The sequence below is a fragment of the Hyla sarda genome, chromosome 6, assembly GCF_029499605.1.
Source record: "Hyla sarda isolate aHylSar1 chromosome 6, aHylSar1.hap1, whole genome shotgun sequence".
Taxonomy (NCBI): domain Eukaryota; kingdom Metazoa; phylum Chordata; class Amphibia; order Anura; family Hylidae; genus Hyla; species Hyla sarda.
The window spans coordinates 20440123-20465533 of record NC_079194.1 but is presented as its reverse complement, the minus strand read 5'-3'; the positions used below and the strand labels follow the sequence as shown (position 1 = coordinate 20465533).

The following is a 25411-nucleotide window of genomic DNA, read 5'->3' as shown; positions in this document are numbered from 1 at the left end:
CTGTCCAGATTAGAAGCAACTCCCCATTGCAAACCTCTCCTGCTCTGGACAGTTCCTGACAAGAACAGAGGTGTCAGTAGTTGATTTGCAAAAAAAAATTTCCACCGGTGGAAAACTTATTTTTTTTTTTTAAATCACCTGATGTCAGAAAGTTAAAAACAGATTTGTAAATTACTTCTATTTAAAAAAAAAATAAAAAAAAAAAAATAATCCATTACCAGTACCTATTAGTGGCTGCATACTACTGCTTTTCTTTTTAGATTTCTCTTCTGTCACGGCCACAATGCTCTCTGCTGACCTCTGCTGTCCAGAGCAGGAGAAAATCCCCATAGCAAACATATGCTGCTCTGAACAGTTCCTAAAATGGACAGCAGAGGTCAGCAGAGAGCACTTTGGTCGTGACAGAAGAGAAATCCAAAAAGAAAAGCATTTCCTCTGCAGTATACAGGCGCTAATAAGTACAGGAAGTACAGGATAAAGATTTTTTAATAGAAGTAATTTAAAAATCTGTTTAAAGGGGTACTACCGTGAAAAACTTTTTTTTTTTTTTTTTTTAAATCAACTGGTGCCAGAAAGTTAAACAGATTTGTAAATCACTTCTATTAAAAAATCTTAATCCTTCCAATACTTTTTAGGGGCTGTATACTAAAGAGAAATCCGAAAAAGAAATGCATTTCCTCTGATGTCATGACCACAGTGCTCTCTTCTGTCCATTTTAGGAACTGGAGAAAATCCCCATAGCAAACATATGCTTCTCTGGACAGTTCCTAAAATGGACAGCAGAGGTCAGCAGTATGGTCATGACATCAGAGGAAATGCATTTCTTTTTTGGATTTCTCTTTAGTATACAGACACGTGTCATCAGAGAACACTTAGACAGAAAAGAACAACCTTAACTTCAGAAGCTCATAAGTACTGGAAGGATTAATATTTTTTAATAGAAGTGATTTACAAATCTGTTTAACTTTCTGGCACCAGTTGATTTAAAAAAATAAATAAATAAATAAAAGTTTTCCACCTGAGTACCCCTTCAGGGTACGTTCACACGCTAGTAACTAGTAGCGGGTTTCCGCGGGTAGCGAGTTATGCTACCATTCATTTGAATGGGTCTGCGGACAGTCCGCAAATCTGGCACTACTGCGGACTGTCTGTGGACCCATTTAAATGAATGGTAGGGTAACCCGCTGCTAGTAATAGGGTGAACGCACCCTGAGAGTCTCAATAAAAGGCAACTGCAAGAAGTACAGGAGAAACTGCACTAAAACCACACAAAAGACCATCAGCAGGATACACTACAGACAATGCAAGGATAGAACTCTCCCCATCGGCACCCCAATATATTTACCAGCAGCCATAGGGTCCCCATAACTGCGTGCACCTTCCCAGGCTGCAGTCGATCCGGAAAGGGCATGTGAATTGGAAATGTCTATCACAATCCGGGTTTGATCTCTAAATAGATTTTCTGGAGAGCAAAGCAACACACACACACACACACACACACATATATACAGCAGAGCCCTGAAACCCAATCTCATGGAATAGGACAGGCAGGCCGGGCTAGAGACTGACGGAAAACCCACCTGGGACCCCGGCAGGAGGCCAGCGGAGACCCCGGGAACACCGAAAAAAAAATCACCTCTAATCCTGATATCCTCAGACAATGGACGAGGTCTATAACAAAACTATAATGTGCCTTTATTTTTAGAAAGCATAAAAGGCTCCATAAAATATTGTATTGATTGGGACGCGGTCATAGAGCAATAATGTAATGGACAAAAGGGCCGCTAAAAGGGCGGAGTATACGCAAACCTTGCCCATAAGTAAAGGGCAGGTGTCCCGACTGGGTGCCTCCAGCTGTTGCAAAACTACAACTCCCAGCATGCCCGGACAGCCGTTGGCTGTCCGGGCATACTGGGGGTTGTAGTTTTGCAACAGCTGGAGGCATACCGGTTGGAAAACACTGAGCAAGGGTTTCAGGCCATTTTTGGTGCAAGTCTTAGGCCAGGTTCACACTGCAGAATTTCTGCCGGAGATCAAGCCGGCGGCGCTAGGACCGAGCAGACTGCGTTGCTGATCCCATAGACTGCTATACATTTCTGGGTGGATCTTTCGGGAGATCTGTTCAGAAATGCATTGCCATCTATGGGGACAGCAATGTAGTCCACGCGGTCCTAGTGCCGCCGACTCCATCTCCGGCAGAAATTCCACAGTGTGAACCCAGCCTTAAAACGTTATTATATATATATCAACTGGCTCCAGAAAGTTAAACAGATTTGTAAATTACTTCTATTAGAAAATCTTAATCCTTTCAGTACTTATGAGCTTCTGAAGTTAAGGTTGTTCTTTTCTGTCTAAGTCCTCTCTGATGACACGTGTCTCGGGAACCGCCCAGTTTAGAAGAGGTTTGCTATGGGGATTTACTTCTAAACTGGGCGGTTCCCGAGACAGGTGTCATCAGAGAGCACTTAGACAGAAAAGAACAACGTTAACTTCAGAAGCTCATAAGTACTGAAATGATTAAGATTTTTTAATAGAAGTAATTTACAAATCTGTTTAACTTTCTGGAGCCAGTTGATATAAATAACGTTTTTACCTGGAATTTCCACTTTTATTTTTATTTTTTTTTAAATCAACTGGTGCCAGAAAGTTAAAACAGATTTGTAAATTACTACTATTTAAAAAAAAAAAAAATCTTAATCCTTCCAGTACTTAGCTGCTGTACGATCCACAGGAAGTTCTTTTCTTTTCGAATTTCCTTTCTGTCGGACCACAGTGCTCTCTTCTGACACTTCTGTCCATGTCAGGAACTGATCAGAGCAGGAGAGGTTTGCTATGGGGATTTGTTTCTACTCTGGACAGTTCCTAAAAATGGACAGAGGTGTCAGCAGAGAGCACTGTGGTCAGGCAGAAAGGAAAATAAAAAAAGAAAATAACTTCCTGTGGAGCAGACAGCAGCTGATAAGTACTGGAAGGAATACGTTTTTTTAATATAAGTAATTTACAAATCTGTTTAACTCTTTGGCACAAGTTGATCTTAAAAAAATAAAAAATAAAATAAAAAAATGTTTTCCAGTGGAGTACACCTTTAAATGTCCTGATTTTAGCTTTTAAAATGTAAAAAAAAAATTAAAATAAAAAAATAAATAAAAAGTATTATATTAACCTCTTAAGGACGCAGGGCGTATGGATACGCCCTGCATTCCGAGTCCTTAAGGACGCAGGGCGTATCCATGCGCCCGTGGGAATTCCGGTCCCCACCGCTAGCCGGTTGGGGACCGGAGCCGGATGCCTGCTGAAATCATTCAGCAGGCACCCTGGCACATCGCCCAGGGGGGTCCTGAGACCCCCCCATGTCGGCGATCGGAGAAAATCGCATGTCAATTCAGACATGCGATTTTCTCCAATTCCGGGCTGATCGGGTCTCTGGTGACCCGATCACCCGGAAAATAGGGCTCATCGGAGTTGTCAGCAACAGCCCCGATCAGCCTAAAGGATTGGAGTGAGATCGCAAAGCTGCGATCTCCTCCTATCCCCTGCCATTACTCAGAACGGAGTTCTGACCAATGGCAGCGCAGGACAGGGGGTTGCCATGGCAACCCCCCGTTCTGCCCGCCCCTGGATGTCGAGGGGCTCTGGGAAGAAGATGGAGGCCGTACCTGCAGGAGAAGATGCCTGGGGACCTGGGATCTTCGCTGGAGCCTGCAGGATCCTGATCAGGTAGGGAATCAACAGTGGGGGGGGGGGGGGGGGAATTGAAAGTGAAAGTAAATTGATCTTTACTGTGGCAACCACTAGGGGGGCCAAACTGCAACTCCCAGCATGCCCAGAGAGCCAAAGGCTGTCTGGGCATGCTGGGAGTTGTAGTTTTGCAACATCTGGAGGGTCACAGTTTGGAGACCACTGTTACAGTGGTGCCCAAACAGTAGCCCTCCAGATGTTGCCAAACTACAACTCTCAGCATGCCTCGACTGCCCAGGCATGCTGGGAGTTGTAGTTCTGTAACATATGTCCCTTCAGATTTAGCAATTTTCATGACATTTTTGAAAATTGCTGCTCTACTTTGAAGCCCTCTAATTTTTTCAAAAAGTAAAAATATGTCCATTTTATGATGCCAACATAAAGTGGACATATTGTATTTGTGAAGAAAAATAAAATTTATTTGGAATATCCATTTTCCTTACAATTAGAGAGCTTCAAATTTAGAAAAATGCTAAATTTTCTAAATTTTCATGAAATTTTGGGATTTTCACCAAAAAAGGATGCAAGTAACGCCAAAAATTTACCACCAAAATAAAGTAGAATATGTCACGAAAAAACAATCTCAGAATCAGAATATTCGGTAAAAGCGTTTTCGCGTTATTAATTTGTAAAGTGACGGTGGTCAGAATTGCGAAAAAGGGCTCAGTCCTTAAGGTGAAAAAGGGCTGCGTCCTTAAGGGGTTAAAAATATGAAAAATTAATAGACTGGCAGAAGCAGCGTTTGTGTGTCTCTATAGCTTCTATTCCACTGTCCATAGACTTCTATAGGAAGCTGTAACATGATCCCTAGGTGAAGCTAAGAAGCCATTGTGTCTTTTAAATCTACCAATAAATTACTAGTGAGTTATCAGTGTAAGGAGAAGAATTTAAGAATAGTCTGTATTTGATTCCGGAATTATGTAACAGAGCAGTCTGCAGGGTTAAGCTGTTTGCACAAGTACCATTAAAAGTCAATAGGAGTTGCGCAAATTGCCTAACTTCCCCATTTTGGTTGCTTTCGTTTTTTCTGATCACCTTCAGCCGCTGTATACAGATCGGAGGAGACTGAAAACCAGGAAGACGACGAGATAACCCCTTTTAAAGGGGGATTCGGTTGCTAGACATCTTATGCCCTATCCAAAGGAAACAACAAGGGGTACTTAAAGTGGGACTCATTGGTGCTCCAGTGTTGTGAACATTTTGTTCAGAATGCTCAGAGCCGGAGGTTAGGATTGTGACGTCATGGCCACGTCCCCTCGATTCATGTCTATGGGAGGGGGCGTGTCGGCCGACATCACGACCCCTGCATTTGTTTAAGAATGCTGGGTGCTTTGGTAGATCGCGGGGTTCCCGCTGGGAACCCCGCAATCTAACAAAGCACCCAGCATTCTTAAACAAATGCCGGGTTCTTACGGCAGGGGTTGTGATGTCGGCCGACACGCCCCCTCCCATAGACATGAATGGAGGGGACGTGGCCATGACGTCACAATCCTAACCTCCGGCTCTGAGCATTCTGAACAAAATATTCAGAACACTGGAGCACCTAGCAGTCCCCCTTTAAGTACCCCTTGTTGTTTCCGATGACTTTTTAGGTGTGTGTACACGAGGAGCAGCACTATTCCCCGTCATTATATAACCTGTATAAGGCATTTTCACCAGTTTTGTCCTCTGCATGCTCCATCTTTAGTTGTTCTTGAGCTAGTGGGTTTAGACCATCTGCTATACACTGCACACACAGAGAAGAGGAGATCCTGCTCCTCTGTACTACACTATCAGAAGCATGGAAGACATTATAGAGCAGTAATGAGCTGTGCAAGCTATGAATCAAGCCATGGGGTGAGATACAACACTAAGGTCATGTTCACACGGCGGTACTTCTACGCAGAATTCTGAAAAAAACTATTTTGCTAGGAAATTTCCCCGCGGCAGATTTCAACGGAATTCTGCTGCACTGTGCATACGGCGGAATTCTAGCAGCACATTTTTTTGGAAATCCCAATTACATTGAACTGTTTAAAGTTTCAGCAGATTACGCATGGAAATGCATTCTTGTGTGGTCCTAGTGCTGCCAAAACAAGCAAATGTGCAGAATGTCGGCCCCTGTTTTGGACATTTTTGGCCGAGTAAACCTTACTAGAGCTTTCAGCAGCTTTTTTATGTATCTGCAGCTTTTTCCTCCCCCCTCTTCATAGACTTCTATGGGAAGCTATAACAGGATATTTCAGTTAGTTGACCCAACGGACTTCAGCATGAGTGACTGAGGAGTTAAGTGGAAGAGGGAAAAAAAAAAGCCTAAATAAGTAGAGAAAGAGGCATTTTTCTCTGATAAGATACATTACAAAGAGATACGCTCCTGTCAACGGGAGTCCAGGGAGTGGCTCTCCCCGAGTCCTGGGACTACATTTTTTGTCTTTATTTGTGTAATCAGTCCATGGTCCTGCCATAGGATAGAGTAGTCAGCAGTCTGGGAGTATGCACATGGAGATACATTATATATATATATATATATATATATATATATATATATATATATCCCACTGTGAACTTTAAGTAGAGCATGTATTGTGTGTGGAAGGTTCAGCTCTGTCGCTGTCATCATGGTGTCACTTTTGTCATATTTCAAGGACAGTAATTACACAACTGGCTGGAAACATTATCCCAGCGAAAGTATTGACTTTCCGTCATACACATTTTCCATCAGACTTACCTCCTGGAAGTTATGCTGGGTAAATTTGTCCGCGATTCTTAGCAGCTCCCTGCACGAGTGAGTATCAGCGAAGGCTCGGATACCTAAGCAGTTGGATGGATCGAGCTGTCGCTTCAGGAATTCGCAGCAGGCCTCCTGGATCTCCGCGAGCTGGAGGAGACAGGCGGCCGGCAGCAGCGTCTGCACATTGCCTTCTTCTACCGTGATCTGTGAAGTGTATGAGAAGTCAATGAGCAGCTCCATGGCCCGCTCGTCAATGTCCCGGATCACCACCTCCGTCTGCCGACTTTCCGCCAGCTCTCCGGTGAACATTGCCCGGAAATAAGGGCTGCATGCCGAGAGGATAACCCGGTGTGCGTAGATCTTTTTGGCACCGACCACGAGGACGACGTCGCAGAGCTCCCTGTGCTTCCGCAAGAGGTTGATGACCTCCAACGTCTGCCGCGGATGTTTATCGGAGACATAAGGCATGCGGGCCGGCTGTGGGACCCCCTCCGGTAACTTATTGGGGTCTCCCAGGGTGCAACGGCTCGTCACATCCATGCCAGTCTCACCTGGGCGAGTATTCAGACACCTGCGGGGAAAAAAAATAAATAAATAAATAAATACAACAATGAAACTTATATTTAGAATCTGAATACACCAAATCAGCACAAAAATTGATAACTACAAACAACAAATACTAAATTATTGTCCTTATTTATTTTATGCATCGAATGTCACTAGAAATGTTCTGCTGCAAAACAGCAGGGGCGCAAGTCTCTGGGAGGCCATACGGTCATGTCCATTGTGTGTTGTTCTATAGATTTACTGTTGTATCATGTGAAAAGCCTCATCTACCTGTAATGTGATGTGAACAGACATAAAAAAGTGACAGCTCCTTCTGGAAACTGAAAAGGAAAGAATTGGGGTCTATTCACACGGCCGAATTTCCACCTCAAGTTAAAACCCATAGACTTCTATGGGATTCCGCACTCCCATTCACACTTCTGAATTTCCGCAAGCGGAAATTCAGAAGTGTGAATGGGAGTGCGGAATCCCATAGAAGTCTATAGGCTTTACTTTGAGGCGGAATTTCGCCATGTAACTAGACCCTTAGGCTATGAACAGACACAATTTTTGTTTACCAAATTTTTGGTCAGAAAAAAAGCAAAGCAACAAAAAAAATAAAAATAAAATGTTCGCTCATTTCTTTCCTCTTTTTCTAAAAATATTGGCCCCAATTTACTATTGTAAACCCGACCTGTTTAGTGAGGTCGTGCGCAAAATAAAAAATAAATAAATAAAACATTTTTAAAAAAGACCAACCAACTCTCCATTTTCCTGAGAAAACCCAAAAAGGGGTGTGGTTGTTGGTAAAAGGGGGCGTGGTCATCGAAAAGAAGGCATGTCTTGGCATTTTAAAGGAATCCTGTCAGATATTTTCTCCCGCACTATCCACAGGTACTGATGGATAGAGCAGGAGACGCCGATTAAAACGAGCCCTACCTCACCCGGATCTGCCCGGCCGTTCGCCCGCAATGGTAGTTTTATTCTATGTGTATATCTTGCTGTAACTGGCAGGGGCGGGGCTTCTGCAGGTTAACTGGCACTGACATCAGCGCCGCTTATGAATATTCATACCCCCTCCTTCCAGCTCTCCCTCTCTTCACCGCTCCTAAATGAAGGGAGGGGGGATGAATATTCATAAGCGGCGCTGAAGTCAGTGCCAGTTAGCTGCAGAAGCCCCGCCTGTGCCAGTTACAGCAAGATACACACATAGAATAAAACTACAATTGCCGGAGAACGGCCGGGCAGATCCGGGCAAGGTAGGGCTCGTTTTAATCAGCGTCTCCAACACTATCCACCAGGATAGTGGGGGAGAAAATATCTGACAGTTTTTCCTTTAAAGGGGTATTCCAGGAAAAAACTTTTTTATATATATCAACTGGCTCCAGAAAGTTAAACAGATTTGTAAATTACTTCTATTAAAAAATCTTAATCCTTTCAGTACTTATGAGCTTTTGAAGTTAAGGTTGTTCTTTTCTGTCTAAGTAATCTCTGATTACACGTGTCTCAGGAAACGCCCAGTTTAGAAGAGGTTTGCTATGGGGATTTGCTTCTAAACTGGGCGTTTCCCGAGACACGTGTCATCAGAGATCACTTAGACAGAAAAGAACAACCTTAACTTCAGAAGCTCATAAGTACTGAAAGGATTAAGATTTTTTAATAGAAGTAATTTACAAATCTGTTTAACTTTCTGTAGCCAGTTGATATATATATATAAAAAAGTTTTTCCCTGAATACCCCTTTAAGCTCTGGAGAACCCCACAACTCAGAGCAGGTGTAAAAAATGCAAAACGTAGGGAAAACTGCAAAATGTAGGGAAATCTTAGTAAAAACTGTGGAAAAATACTTAGTAGGGAATTAAAAACCACAAAGAAAATAAATTACAATTCACTCTTAGTAAATCAGGGCCAATGTGTATTGGGTTAAACAATTTGTGTGTGTGTGTGTGTGGGGGGGGGGGGGGGGCTTATATCCCCTGTATTTTCCAGTCATGTGATTCTTTTATCACGTGACTCAAGGCTTTCTATTAAGGAACTGAGGAGGAAAAAAAATACACTAACATACATTAATGCACAGTATGAGAGGAAAAACAACAATTTCTTGAAGTAAAAAAAAAATAAAATACAAATAAACATATTATATATTTATTGTAAAATATATAAATATATCTATTACACACACTATATATATATATTTCATATATATCTATATATGTGTGTATGTATATCTAGAGCATGCTGTCACATGTTGGTAAGGGGGGGGTCATATTATCCTACTGGCCACAGTGCTTTGATATATCTCCCCCAATGTGTGTAAATATGTGCAAACAGTTGCAAAACATATTCAGGGCAGAAAACCTGAGGTTCATGGCGGATTTCACCGAAATCCACAGAGGAATTTCCTTTTGGAAAGAGTCCGCTCAATGGTTCTGTAATCTCACGGCCAGGATGAGGACGGGGGCAGATGAAAAGGCGCACAAGGCAAAGCAATACTGAGCTATCGTAAAGTGGGAAGAAAATGTTAATATATCTATATTTATTTAAAATTTTATAAAATTTTTCATTTATTACTAATAAAAAAAATAATATATAATAAATATATATATATATTCTAATAAGTATTCCTCTTAGAGAGAGGAAAACAAACATAGACATATATATCTTTTCCTCTCTCTAAGAGGAATACTTATTAGATTATATATATATATATATATATATATATATATATATATATATATACATACACACACACATTTTTTTATTATTAGTAATAAATGAAAACTGTTATAAAATGAAAAAATAAATATATATATATATATATATATATATATATATATACACATACAGACACACACACACACACACATATGCATGTGTGTGTGTGAATATATATGTGTGTAAATATTTTTCTTTTATCTTTATTTTTTAACATACATAGATATTATTACTACAAACATAAATGTATAATAATGATGTTCAGGCATCATGCTAAGAGTTTTAGTTTTGCAACAGCTGGAGGCACCTTGGATGGGAAACACTGATGTAGATTAAGATAGTAATACAAAGTTAATATCTTTTTTACTTTGATATAAATTATCATAAACAAATGTATATTTAAGCATTTAAGAAATATACATACACACACACACCTCTCTCTAAATATTATATATATATATATATATATATATATATATATATATATATATACACATACATATATATACACATACATGTATACATATACATACACACACACACCTATGTAATAAAATGGAAAAAAAAATAAAAAATAATATATATATAATTTTACCATCTTATATGTTGCATTAAATGGAGTCATTAGTGAATATAAGATGTCCTGCAATAAATAAATCCTCAAATAGAAAAAAAATGATAACGTTATGGCTCCTGGAGGGTGGGGATGGAAAAAAAAAAAAAAAAAAAAAGATAAAAAGTAGCCTCCAAAAGTGTCTGCGGCACCTCGGGGGTTAAAATAAGCCATGTCCAGCTGCAGCTAATAAACGCCTTATCTTACAGCCATGCGGAATATCACTCGGGCAGCATTATAAAGCTGCGGATCCAGGAGCTTTCCACCCTTTGCAGCATCTACACCAGTGATTCTCAACCAGGGTGCCTCCAGCTGTTGCAAAACTACGACTCCCAGCATGCTCGGACAGGCGAAGGCTGTCCGGGCATGCTGGGAGTTGTAGTTTTGCAACAGCTGGAGGCACCCTGGTTGCAGAACACTGATCTACACGTCTTATGCAGCAGGACCCGTACTTCCTTCTTTGCTCCTCCTAATCTTTATCCAGACTATAACCCATCTGATGTGTGAGCCCCATTACCAGGCTATGAGATCCGGCATCTCGGAGCTTTCTCCGTCCGTGCTCAGGATCTGACAAGGAGCCGGGAACGACAGGACAGCGAGCGTTGGATGGACGACACAAGGCGAGTCCTCTCCCCGGCCCTCGTATCATTCATCCAACAGCTGCAACGTGAAACCGGAGCCCAGAGCAGCAGCGGGGAGAAGCCTCAGCAACAGTCAATGCCTTATATATATATATATATATATATATATATATATATATATATATATATATATATATATATATATATATAGATCGGATGGGGAAGGGAGGACGCGCTGCGAGGGCTGCGGTCCATTTGTGAAATAAAAAGAATTATTGGAAAGGCAATAAACATTCCACTTTTCCAGATCGAAACGCAATGGATTTCATTTCTGCAAACAGGGGACAGCAATGAGTTAACCTTCTCTGAAGAGGAAACCAGAGGGTGATTAAAGGGGTATTCCAGGGAAAAACTTTTTTTATACATATCAACTGGCTCCAGAAAGTTAAACAGATATGTAAATTACTTCTATTAAAAAAAAAATATATATTAATCCTTTCAGTACTTATGAGCTTCTGAAGTTAAGGTTGTTCTTTTCTGTCTAAGTCCTCTCTGATGACACCTGTCACGGGAAATGTCCAGTTTAGAAGAGGTTTGCTATGGGGATTTGCTTCTAAATTGGGCGTTTCCCGAGACAGGTGTCATCAAAGAGGACTTAGACTGAAAAGAACAACCTTAACTTTAGAAGCTCATAAGTGCTGAAAGGATTAAGATTTTTTTAATAAAAGTAATTTACAAATCTGTTTAACTTTCTGGAGCCAGTTGATATAGATAGATAGAGATATATATATATATATATAAAAAGTTTTTTCCTGGATAACCCCTTTAAGGCTGGGTTCACACCACGTTTTTGCCATACTGTTTTCAATCACTTTTTCTTAAGAAAAACGTATGGCAACAAAACGGATGGAACCGTATGGAAAAAAGCAAACCATATGCGTTTTTAAACGTGCATACGGTTCCGTCCGTTTTTGAAAATTTGGTCCATTTTTTATGGGAGGGGTCTTGGGTGGAGACTTTAGGATGCAAATGCGCATGTGCAAAGTAAAAACCGTATACGGTTTCCCGTATGGAACCGTTTACATGTGCGTTTCCCATTGACATCCATGTAAAAAATAAAATTAAAATAAAAAACGTATGTGGTTGCAGTAAGGTTTTTAAACCGGAGACAAAACCGTGGATGATTTTTATCGGCGATATCAGCGGCAATTTTTCTCGGCGAGTATCAGAGCTAGTATTCGGTCTTAAAAAAATGGAATTGGGACATCCATACCAAGGATCGACCGATTATCGGTTTGGCCGATATTATCGGCCGATATTCACGATTTTGGACATTATCGGTATCGGCAATTACCTTGCCGATAATGCCTCGCCCCCGCCCCGCCGGCCACAGACCGACGCCACCGCCCCATTACCTCCCCCATCCCCGGTTTTATAATTACCTGTTCCTGGGGCCCGTGGTCCGCGCTACTTCTGGCTCCTGTGACGTCCTGCAGCGCGATGACGAATGACGTCCTCAATGCGACGTCAGTGTCAGCGCACACAGTGACAGCTCAGGACGCCGCCAGGGCCAGGTAATTATAAAACCGGAGATGGGAGAGGCAATGAGGCGGCGGTGGCGGTGGTCGGACTAGGGAGGACCCCAGGACAGGCAGGGGGAGAGAAGCAGGTGGCGGCGGTCTCTGGCCCATCAAAAGCCGCTGCAGTTCATTGATTTAAAGAGCCCGGTATAAATTATCGGCTATCGGCCTAAAAGGTCACAGGTTTTCGGTATCGGCCCTAAATACAAAAAAAAATTTAAGAAAAACCATATGGGTCGATCCCTAATCCATACCTTAAACAATGTTCTTCAGCCTGTGACTCTCCTGCTGGTGCAAAACTGCAAATCCCAGAATGTCCGAATGCGTAAATCTATTAAAATGTGTACCGTATTTTCCGGCGTATAAGACGACCCCCAACTTTTACAATTAAAATATAGAGTTTGGGATATACTCGCTATATAAGACTACCCCTCTATTGCGATGTACGGTACCTTACCAGTGATTGGCTGGTTGTTGTATACAAAGCCTGCTTGGATTGGTCAGCTCTCCCTGTCTGCCCAGCCCTCCCTGTCTCCAAGACTATCAGAGTGGTACATGTCTCTTTCACCCATCTGGCCCACCCTTGTATCCTATTACCGTACCTTCTTCTCCGTCTCTCAGATCTCACACATGCGCCACCCTTGTATCTCATTAACATGCCTCCTTCTCCGACTCTCTGATCTCGCAAATGAACACCTGCGCCGCCTCAGATCCCACACATGCGCACCGCTTCACTGCAGTCCCCAGAGGTGCCCCGCTCCCCCCTCTCTATCCATACCCCGGGTGCCCCGCTCCCCCCTCTCTATCCATACCCCGGGTGCCCCGCTCCCCCCTCTCTATCCATACCCCGGGTGCCCCGCTCCCCCCTCTCTATCCATACCCCGGGTGCCCCGCTCCCCCCTCTCTATCCATACCCCGGGTGCCCCGCTCCCCCCTCTCTATCCATACCCCGGGTGCCCCGCTCCCCCCTCTCTATCCATACCCCGGGTGCCCCGCTCCCCCCTCTCTATCCATACCCCGGGTGCCCCGCTCCCCCCTCTCTATCCATACCCCGGGTGCCCCGCTCCCCCCTCTCTATCCATACCCCGGGTGCCCCGCTCCCCCCTTTCTATCCATACCCCGGGTGCCCCGCTCCCCCCTCTCTATCCATACCCCGGGTGCCCCGCTCCCCCCTCTCTATCCATACCCCGGGTGCCCCGCTCCCCCCTCTCTATCCATACCCCGGGTGCCCCGCTCCCCCCTTTCTATCCATACCCCGGGTGCCCCGCTCCCCCCTCTCTATCCATACCCCGGGTGCCCCGCTCCCTCCTCTCTATCCATACCCCGGGTGCCCCCGCTCCCTCTCTATCCATACCCCGGGTGCCCCCGCTCCCTCTCTATCCATACCCCGGGTGCCCCCGCTCCCTCTCTATCCATACCCAGGGTGCCCCCGCTCCCTCTCTATCCATACCCCGGGTGCCCCCGCTCCCTCTCTATCCATACCCCGGGTGCCCCCGCTCCCTCTCTATCCATACCCCGGGTGCCCCCGCTCCCTCTCTATCCATACCCCGGGTGCCCCCGCTCCCTCTCTATCCATACCCCGGGTGCCCCCGCTCCCTCTCTATCCATACCCCGGGTGCCCCCGCTCCCTCTCTATCCATACCCCGGGTGCCCCCGCTCCCTCTCTATCCATACCCCGGGTGCCCCCGCTCCCTCTCTAGCCATACCCCGGGTGCCCCCGCTCCCGCTCTAGCCATACCCCGGGTGCCCCACTCCCGCTCTATCCATACCCCGGGTGCCCCACTCCCGCTCTATCCATACCCCGGGTGCCCCACTCCCGCTCTATCCATACCCCGGGTGCCCCGCTCTCTCTCTATCCATACCCCGGGCGTCCCTGGTTACGCAACACTGATGATAAAATTGGATTTTGCCGTATATGATACATCAGAATCTGTTACCCATTGACTTACATTATATACAAAAAATGTTTTTGTTTGTTTGGCATAAACAATAGGTAACAATATTTTTCTATATAGGTAAATTAAACGTATGGAAGCGGAGACAAAAACGCAGTGTAAACCCGGCCTGACTGGTGTCACCATGTTAAGAAACGTCCTACAACAAGGCTGGACAAACGTGTTATGAATCTAGGAGCAAGGACGTCATACGTCACGTTCTGTCCCCTCATCTCCTCCGTGCAGGAAGAAAAAGATAAGACACACGTGCGCTCATGTTTTTATGCTATTCAGTCCTTATCCTGAGCGCAAGTGTCTTTATCTTTTTCTTCCTGCATCATCCCCCCATACTGAGCTTCAATCAGATTTTGGGGTCCCACACTGTGCACTCTACTATTCCTAGAGGATCTTGTGAACAAGAGGATGAAATCAAGGGCCATATGATCTGTTAACCCTACCATTGCTTGGGGTGTGGTGGGGCGTCTGCCAATTGTATTTCGGTAGCCACCCCCCCATGTACACCAGGTGAGTCCAGTCTTTGCCTTCCCATGTGTCACAGTTATTACTGTCCCCTCATCTCCCCCATGTGTCACAGTTATTACTGTTCCCTAATCTCCCCCATGTGTAACAGTTATTACTGCCCCCTCATCCCCCCATGTGTCAGTTATTACTGCCCCCTCATCTCCCCCATGTGTCACAGTTATTACTGTTCCCTAATCTCCCCCATGTGTCACAGTTATTACTGTTCCCTAATCTCCCCCATGTGTCACAGTTATTACTGCCCCCTCATCTCCCCCATGTGTCACAGTTATTACTGCCCCCTCATCCCCCCCATGTGTCAGTTATTACTGCCCCCTCATCTCCCCCATGTGTCACAGTTATTACTGCCCCCTCATCCCCCCATGTGTCACAGTTATTACTGCCCCCTCATCTCCCCCATGTGTCACAGTTATTACTGCCCCCTCATCCCCCCATGTGTCAGTTATTACTGCCCCCTCATCTCCCCCATGTGTCAGTTATTACTGCCCCCTCATTTCCCCCATGTATTACAGTCACTACTGTCCCCTCATCTCCAGCCCATGTCAGTTATTGCTGTCCCTTCATTTTCCTTGTGTGTCAGTCATTACTGTCCCCTCATCTCCCCGCGTGTCAGATATTACTGTCCCCTCATCTCCCCGCGTGTCAGATATTACTGTCCCCTCATCTCCTCGTGTGTCAGTTATTACTGTCCCCTCATCTCCCCGCGTGTCAGATATTACTGTCCCCTCATCTCCTCGTGTGTCAGTTATTACTGTCCCCTCATCTCCCCGCGTGTCAGATATTACTGTCCCATCATTTCCCCGCGTGTCAGATATTACTGTCCCCTCATCTCCCCGCGTGTCAGATATTACTGTCCCCTCATCTCCCCGCGTGTCAGATATTACTGTCCCCTCATCTCCCCATGTGTCAGTTATTACTGTCCCCTCATCTCCCCGTGTGTCAGTTATTACTGTCCCCTCATCTCCCCGTGTGTCAGTTATTACTGTCTCCTCATCTCCCCGTGTGTCAGTTATTACTGTCCCCTCACCTCCCCGTGTGTCAATTACTGTCCCCTCACCTCACCCTGTGTCAGTTATTACTGTCCCCTCATCTCCCCGCGTGTGTCAGTTATTACTGTCCCCTCATCTCCCCGCGTGTCAGATATTACTGTCCCATCATTTCCCCGTGTGTCAGTTATTACTGTCCCCTCATCTCCCAGTGTGTCAGTTATTACTGTCCCCTCATATTACTGTACCCTCATCTCCCCGTGTGTCAATTACTGTCCCCTCATCTCCCCGTGTGTCAGATATTACTGTCCCCTCATCTCCCCGTGTGTCAGATATTACTGTCCCCTCATCTCCCCGTGTGTCAGATATTACTGTCCCCTCATCTCCCAGTGTGTCAGTTATTACTGTCCCCTCATCTCACCCTGTGTCAGTAATTACTGTCCCCTCACCTCACCCTGTGTCAGTAATTACTGCCCCCTCATCTCCCCGTGTGTCAGTCATTATTGTCCCCTCACATCACCGTGTTAGTTATTACTGTCCCCTCATCTCCCCGTGTGTCAGTTATTACTGTCCCCTCATCTCCCCGTGTGTCAATTACTGTCCCCTCATCTCCCAGTGTCAGTTATTACTGTCTCCTCATCTCCCCGTGTGTAAGATATTACTGTCCCCTCATCTCCCAGTGTGTCAGATATTACTGTCCCCTCATCTCCCAGTGTGTCAGTTATTACTGTCCCCTCATCTCCCCATGTGTCAGTTATTACTGTCCCCTCACATCACCCTGTGTCAGTTATTACTGTCCCCTCATCTCCCCGTGTGTCACAGTTATTACTACCCCCTTATCTTCCCCATGTGTCACAGTTATTACTACCCCCTTATCTTCCCCATGTATTACAGTCACTACTGTCCCCTCATCTCCAGCCCATGTCGGTTATTGCTGTCCCTTCATTTTCTCTGTGTGTCAGTCATTACTGTCCCCTCATCTCCCCCTAATGTGCCACAGTCATTACTGTCCCTTCATCTGACCCTTGTGCCACAATCATTACTGTCCCCTCATCTCCCCTATATGTGCCACAATCGTTACTGTCCCGTGTGTCAGTTATTACTTTTTCCTCAGCTACCCTGTGTGTGTCTCAGTCATTACTGTGCACTCATGCCCCCCAGTGTGTCACAGTTATTGCTGTCCCCTCATCACTTCCTGTGTGACACAGGGAGAGATGAGGGGACAGTAGTCAAAAGTTTTGATCAGTCAGAGTCTAAGTCAGTGTTTTACAAACAATGTGGCTCCAGCTGTTGCAAAACTACAATACCCAACATGCGGGGAGTTGTAGTTTTGCAACAGCTGGAGACACACTGGTTGGGAAACACTGCTCTAGAGCATGTGAAAAGTTTTTTTTTTTTTTTTTTTTTTAAAGAGACAGGTACACTTAAAAAAAAAAAAATCTGCAATATTGAATGACAATGGGACCAATCCTAACGAGGATCGGTGACGCTGCAAACCTGCGACAGAAATCTAAGGATCCGCTTTAATTTGTGCGCCGGATTTACAGCGCAGTGTGAACATCCCCCAGTGACGGATCTCATCCTCGCCCCTCCAGTACTCACCTCCTCATTGGCTTTCTGTCCATGCAAAGTGAAGAGAAATCTTCACACCAAGTGTAAAAGCAGTGAAGGGGACGCTAGCCGCATGGAGTCGCTCCGACTTACGGATCCTTGGCGCCAGTTTACGGATCCTTGGCGCCTTGGTTTCCAGTTTACGGCGTTCTTGGTTGGCCAAAATCTTAACCCACGCTGCATCTGCAAAAGAACAATAAAACGGTGTTAAGAATCGGGCGTCATTCGAAGGAAACAATGAGTACAGCGAGACACTACAGCAGTGTTTCCCAGCCAGGGTGCCTCCAGCTGTTGCAAAACTACAACTCCCAGCATGCCCGGACAGCCGTTGGCTGTCCGGGCATGCTGGGTGTTGTAGTTTTGCAAAAGCTGGAGGCACCCTGGCTGGGAAACACTGCGCTACAGTCACACAGAATCAGGCGGGGAGGAAACCGTGATGAGAAATCCATTGGCCCCGAGATCTGTAGTTTTGTAACAGCTGGAGGCACCCTGGTTAGGAAACACTGCGCTACAGTTGCACAGAATCAGGCAGGGAGGAAAACGTGATGAGAAATCCATCGGGCCCGAGATCTGCTGAATTGCGCAATGTCACAGGCAACGGAAAAATCTGGAAGAAATCCAGAACACAGAGACGAAGCTTCAGCTCCGGCATCGGCTTTCAAGTATTCTTCACATTCCTCTGCAGAGCGTTTCCCAACTCACCGGAAATAATAGAGGAAAAATCACATTAACCATTAGAACGGACCAGAAGAGGGAGGGGGGGGGGGGGGGGGGGGGGTCAGATACCAAGTATCTACGGCGTCCAATGAGTTGGGAAAAAAGTGCACCCCATTTCACATTCTCACCCCCCCTGCCCCCACTTCACGTCCACACACCCCCTGCCCCCCCACTTCACAGCCACACACCCCCCAGCCCCCACTTCACAGCCACACACCCCCCAGCCCCCCACTTCCCATCCACACACCCCCCAGCCCCCCACTTCCCATCCACACACCCCCCAGCCCCCCACTTCCCATCCACACACCCCCCAGCCCCCCACTTCCCATCCACACACCCCCCAGCCCCCCACTTCCCATCCACACACCCCCCAGCCCCCCACTTCCCATCCACACACCCCCCAGCCCCCCACTTCCCATCCACACACCCCCCAGCCCCCCACTTCCCATCCACACACCCCCCAGCCCCCCACTTCCCATCCACACACCCCCCAGCCCCCCACTTCCCATCCACACACCCCCCAGCCCCCCACTTCCCATCCACACACCCCCCAGCCCCCCACTTCCCATCCACACACCCCCCAGCCCCCCACTTCCCATCCACACACCCCCCAGCCCCCCACTTCCCATCCACACACCCCCCAGCCCCCCACTTCCCATCCACACACCCCCCAGCCCCCCACTTCCCATCCACACACCCCCCAGCCCCCCACTTCCCATCCACACACCCCCCAGCCCCCCACTTCCCATCCACACACCCCCCAGCCCCCACTTCCCATCCACACACCCCCCAGCCCCCCACTTCCCATCCACACACCCCCCAGCCCCCCACTTCCCATCCACACACCCCCCAGCCCCCCACTTCCCATCCACACACCCCCCAGCCCCCCACTTCCCATCCCACACACCCCCAGCCCCCCACTTCCCATCCACACACCCCCCAGCCCCCCACTTCCCATCCACACACCCCCCAGCCCCCACTTCCCGTCCACACACCCCCCAGCCCCCCCACTTCACGTCCACACACCCCCCAAGCCCCCACTCACGTCCACACACCCCCAGCCCCCCACTTCACGTCCACACACCCCCAGCCCCCCACTTCACGTCCACACACCCCCAGCCCCCCACTTCACGTCCACACACCCCAGCCCCCCACTTCACGTCCACACACCCCCAGCCCCCCACTTCACGTCCACACACCCCCAGCCCCCCCCAACTCCACGTCCACACACCCCCAGCCCACCACTTCACATCCACACACCCCCTGCCCCCCACTTCACATCCACACACCCCAGCCCCCCACTTCACATCCACACACCCCCTGCCCCCCCCCAACTCCACGTCCACACACCCCCAGCCCCCCACTTCACATCCACACACCCCCTGCCCCCCCCCCCCCAACTCCACGTCCACACACGTTACTACTTGATAACATTGTAACTCAGGATCAGTACAGGATAAGTAATGTAATGTATGTGCACAGTGACCTCACCAGCAGAATAGTGAGTACAGCTCTGGAGTATAATACAGGATATAACTCAGGATCAGTACAGGATAAGTAATGTAATGTATGTACACAGTGACCTCACCAGCAGAATAGTGAGTACAGCTCTGGGGTATAATACAGGATATAACTCAGGATCAGTACAGGATAAGTAATGTAATGTGTGTACACAGTGACCTCACCAGCAGAATAGTGAGTACAGCTCTGGAGTATAATACAGGATATAACTCAGGATCAGTACGGGATAAGTAATGTAATGTATGTACACAGTGATCTCACCAGGAGAATAGTGAGTACAGCTCTGGAGTATAATACAGGATATAACTCAGGATCAGTACAGGATAAGTAATGTACACAGTGATCTCACCAGCAGAATAGTGAGTACAGCTCTGGAGTATAATACAGGATATAACTCAGGATCAGTACAGGATAAGTAATGTAATGTATGTACACAGTGACCTCACCAGCAGAATAGTGAGTACAGCTCTGGAGTATAATACGGGATATAACTCAGGATCAGTACAGGATAAGTAATGTACACAGTGATCTCACCAGCAGAATAGTGAGTACAGCTCTGGAGTATAATACAGGATATAACTCAGTATCAGTACAGGATAAGTAATGTAATGTATGTACACAGTGACCCCCACCAGCAGAATAGTGAGTACAGCTCTGGAGTATAATAATACAGGATATAACTCAGGATCAGTACAGGATAAGCAAGTGCTTGCTCCCGCCGCCGTCTTCCTCCTCAGTGCGCCTGCGCAGTGCTAGCTGGATGACAAGCAGCGGCACGCACGTTAGATTAGCTGAAGGGCGCATGCAATCACACAGCGGTCCCGGCGCTGACATACAGGGGGTGGGCGTGGCATCGCGTACTTAGTGCCACGCCTATCAGACCGTCAGTGGCTTTGATTAAAAGCATTTTTTGGGGTCATGAAAGCCTGAAAATATTAGATAAAAACATTGCTATACCCACCACCTGCAACAGTACAAAGGCTGCAGGTTATTGCACCCAGATTTCATGAAAAAAGGGGTGAAAAGGTGACCCCGGGAATTATAGACCTGTTAGTTTAACCTCGGTTGTATGTAAATTGTTTGAGGGTTTTCCAAGAGATGCTATTTTGGAATATCTTGATACAAATAAATGTATGACCCCATATCAGCATGGCTTTATGAGGGATCGGTCCTGTCACCTGATCAGCTTTTATGAGGAGGTGAGCTCCAGACTGGCCCAGGGGGAATCGCTGGATATCGTATATATGGAATTTTCCAAAGCATTTGATACATAAAAGGTTGGTAGCATAAATAGCGGTACCATATACATGCACTTAGGGTATATCATGTGACCTGACAATCGGAGGCTCAATCCGTATTCAGACATAAAGACAAATGACACTGCACACGAAATGCATTTAAAAAATCTTTGCTTTTAGTATCATTAACCGCGAGGTTACTTCTTAACGATAATGCAGCAATATTCACCCAAAGTGCTCACTGAACTGCGCGACTGTCCATGTGGTCTCCGGCTTATACTTCACCCTTTTCGGGCTTTCCAGAGTCCATGAGGTTCACCTTCCTCTCACGAAGGAGAAGCCGCAATGAGCGCCGGACACTTGCAACGTTTCGGAGGCCACACCTCCTTTCTCAAGCATCCCTACCGTGCACCCATCACCAGTTACATAGTCATCAGTTCTCGCGAGAGGTTAACTCTGAAACGAGAAGGTAAGTGTTAAAATCTCATAACCAATAACTTCATTAAAACCATGTATTTAAAACGCAGCAGATATATTAGATGTTATGTCACAGAAATACCGTAAAATTACAGGTGTCATTGAGTTCAATGTCTCTATCCAATAAACTTCTCTTTGTAACAGTTTTCTTTTAATAGCGGCTTCAGTTGGACCTTCTACTCCTTCAATTACCATCCATCTTAATTCACTGAGTTGATGTCTGTATTCTACAAAGTGTTTGGCTACCCCAGTTTCTCCATACTTTTTAACCTGTTCCTCTCCTAATCCTTCATTCTTCATTTTCCGGATTAACGACCGATGTTCATTAAAGGAGTAGTCCAGTGGTGACCCAGTGGTGAACAACTTATCCCCTACCCTAAGGATAGGGGATAAGTTTGAGATCGCGGGGGGTCCGACCGCTGGGGCCTCCTGCGATCTCCTGTACGGGGCCCCAACAGCCCGCGGGAAGGGGGCGTGTCGATCTCCGCACGAAGCGGCGGCCGACACGCCCCCTCAATACAACTCTATGGAAGAACCGAAGCGCTGCCTTCAGCAATCTCCGGCTCTGCCATAGAGATGTATTGAGGGGGAGTGTCGGCCGCCGCTTCATGCGGAGGTCGACACCCGCTATCTGGCCGGAGAGCCAGGACCCCGTACAGAGAGATCGCAGGGGGCCCCAGCGGTCGGACCCCCCGCGATCTCAAACTTATCCCCTATCCTTAGAATAGGGGATACGTTTTTCACCACTGGACTACCCCTTTAATCCGGCATTTCACACTTCTAGCTGTTTGACCAACATAAATACGTCCACAAGGACATTTTAGTAAGATGGATGGTAATTGAAGGAGTAGAAGGTCCAACTGAAGCCGCTATTAAAAGAAAACTGTTACACAGAGAAGTTTATTGGATAGAGACATTGAACTCAATGACACCTGTAATTTTACGGTATTTCTGTGACATAACATCTAATATATCTGCTGCGTTTTAAATACATGGTTTTAATGAAGTTATTGGTTATGAGATTTTAACACTTACCTTCTCGTTTCAGAGTTAACCTCTCGCGAGAAGTGATGACTATGTAACTGGTGATGGGTGCACGGTAGGGATGCTTGAGAAAGGAGGTGTGGCCTCCGAAATGTCGCAAGTGTGCGGCGCTCATTGCGGCTTCTCCTTCGTGAGAGGAAGGTGAACCTCATGGACTCTGGAAAGCCCGAAAAGGGTGAAGTATAAGCCGGAGACCACATGGACAGTCGCGCAGTTCAGTGAGAACTTTGGGTGAATATTGCTGCATTATCGTTAAGAAGTAACCTCACGGTTAATGATACTAAAAGCAAAGATTTTTTAAATGCATATCGTGTGCAGTGTCATTTTTCGTTACATAAAAGGTTGGTGCATAAAATGAGAAGGATCGGGCTGGGGGAGAATGTGTGCAGGTAGGTAAGTAACTGGCTCAGTGATAGGAAACAGAGGGTGGTTATTAATGGTACTTATTCTGATTGGGTGACTGTTACTAGTGGGGACCACAGGGGTCCGTCTTGGGTCCTATTCTATTTAATATATTCATTAATGACCTTGTAGAGGGGATGAATAGTAAAGTAGCAATCTTTGCAGATGATACTAAACTCTGTAAAGCGGTAAACACAATAGAGGACAGAGCACGGTTACAAATGGATCTGGATAGGTTGGAGGCTTGAGCTGGGAAGTGGAAGATGAGGTTAAACACTGATAAATGTAAGGTAATGCACATGGGGGGGGGGGGGGGGGAATCCGGCCTAGGATTATGTATTAAATGGGAGCACACTTGGGACGACTGACATGGAAAAGGACTTAGGAGTCTTAGTTAAAGGAAAACTGATGCAGCCTCCCCCCCGAAAAAAATTAATGCCATAATGTAGCCCATTAAAACACCTTTTGATGGAGCCCTCAATCGTGTAGACGGGCCCAGCCGTTTTCGCATTATGTGCCTGGCCCACGCTGTAAAAACTACATCTCCCAGCATGCCCGCTCGTCACATCCGGCCTGTATCTCCCCTGCTCGGCCCCCTGCAGAAATTATAATAAATCACGCCTCCCCTCTGCGTTTGCTGAGCTGAGCCTATGGCAGCTCAGCTCAGCGCATATATGAATATATTAGTGAGGGGGGAGTAGCCATTGTGGGCTGGGAGGCCGGCAGAGCCCGCAATGACTCATGGGAGGTATGAGTCACCGGGATAAGTTGCCGGCGGAGCGCTTGGAATAAGCAGGTAAAGGACCCAGCTTCCGGTCAGCGGAAAAATGCAGGAGAAGACCGGGAAAGGGGCCATATGGAAAGCGCAAGTATATTAGAATGTTATATAACTTTGCTTGATGCTTCTTTTGCCCCAGAAAAGATTTGCATCGGAGTACTCCTTTAACAGTAAATTTAGCTGTAGAGACCAGTGTCGGGCAGCTGCTGCCAAGGCAAATAAAATCATGGGGGGCATCAATGCATTTCTTAGCAAAAGAATCCCCCAAAAGTGGAAAGATTACATTTATTTATTTCACTCCACAGATAATTTTGTTTTTGTTTGTGTAATAAAATGAGTGATGTCATTACAAAGTACAATTGTTGGTGCAGAAACCAACCTCATATGAGTCTGTAGGTTGAAAATGTAAAGACTTCTAGCTATTAAAGGGGTACATATTTTTCTTTTTTAAATCCGACCCAGGCATTAACAAAAAAAAAAAACCTTTTACTTACCTCCTGCCACTCCCTTAGCGCCTCCAGTATCACCGTCATGGCCTCCGCACCAATTCTCTTTCTGGTGCTGGAAGTGAACATGTCAGACTGCAGCTCAGCTAATCATCAGCTTCAGTCAGTGATTTACTGTGTGGGGCATATTGAGCCCCACAAATGACTGGTGCCGGTGGGTTCTGGGGGCCTATTGGGACCTTCGTGGGGTGATGCTAACATGATGGCCAGAGGTCCTTTATCTCGGGAATTGTGTGTTAAAGGGGTACTCTGCCCCTAGACATCTTATCCCCTATCCAAAGGATGTCTGATTGTGGGGGTCCGCAGCACCAGGACCCCCGCGATCTCTGCTGCGGCCCCCCCAGACATCCGGTGCTCAGAGAAAACATTGCTTCATGCCGGGTGACTGGCGATGCGGGGCAGAGGCTCGAAACGTCACAGTCACACCACCAGTCCCTCAATGCAAGTCTATGGGAGGGGGCGTGATGGCCGCCACGCCCCTTCCCATAGACTTGCATTGAGGGGGCGTTGCCATGACATCACAAGTGGGGCGTGACTGTGATGTCATGAACCTCCAGAGCTGCACCTGATGCTCTAAATGAACGCAGGGTGCAGCAGGTAGATTGCGGGCGTCCCCATGGCGGGACCCCCGCGATCATCTTATCCCCTATCTTTTGGATAGAGGATAAGATGTCTAGGGGCGGAGTACTCCTTTAACATATGTACGTTTTCTTTTTATGGTGCTTTTTTTTTTTTTTTTTTTTTTACTTGAGCCCCTGCCCTCCAAAATGTCTGTGCACGTCCCTGACTCCCAGCATGCACTGGCACTCCCACCTGACATGCTTCCCCTTAGAGCAGTGGTCTCCACACTGTGGACCTCCAGATTTTGCCAAACTAAAACTCCCATCATGCCAGGACGGCCAACAGCTGGGATTTGTAGTTTTTCTCAACAGCTGGAAGTCCACAGCTTAGAGACAACTGTCCTAGAACAACAGTATTCCCCAAGCTGTGGCTCTCCAGCTGTTGCAAAACTACAACTCCCAGCATGCCCTGGCTCCCCCCTATAACCTAAGTGTCCCACCTGCGGCCCTCCAGCTGTTACAAAACTACAACTCCCATTACGCAAAGGCTTTATCCCTTCCTCTAGGTAAGTGGTCTCCAAACTTGGAACCTCCAGCTGTTTCAAACCTACAAAT

At 46.5% G+C, this 25411-nt stretch overlaps 1 protein-coding gene across 2 annotated transcripts in view; it reads right to left on the bottom strand.

Annotated features, from left to right (window-relative positions):
- The window catches only part of KLHL20 (kelch like family member 20), a 55708-nt gene that overhangs the window by 29731 nt on the left and 566 nt on the right, over nt 1–25411 (bottom strand). Inside the window, exons 2-3 of one of the 2 annotated variants that reach the window (XM_056523271.1) lie at nt 17545–17736; nt 6446–7019 (exon numbers count right to left, since the gene is read on the bottom strand). In XM_056523271.1, the coding sequence (XP_056379246.1) occupies nt 6446–7019; nt 17545–17567 (597 nt within the window). In that variant the 5' untranslated portion in view covers nt 17568–17736. Of the gene's footprint in view, nt 1–6445; nt 7020–14874; nt 15006–17544; nt 17737–25411 lie in introns of those variants that run through there. The other variant, XM_056523270.1, reaches the window with a different exon arrangement.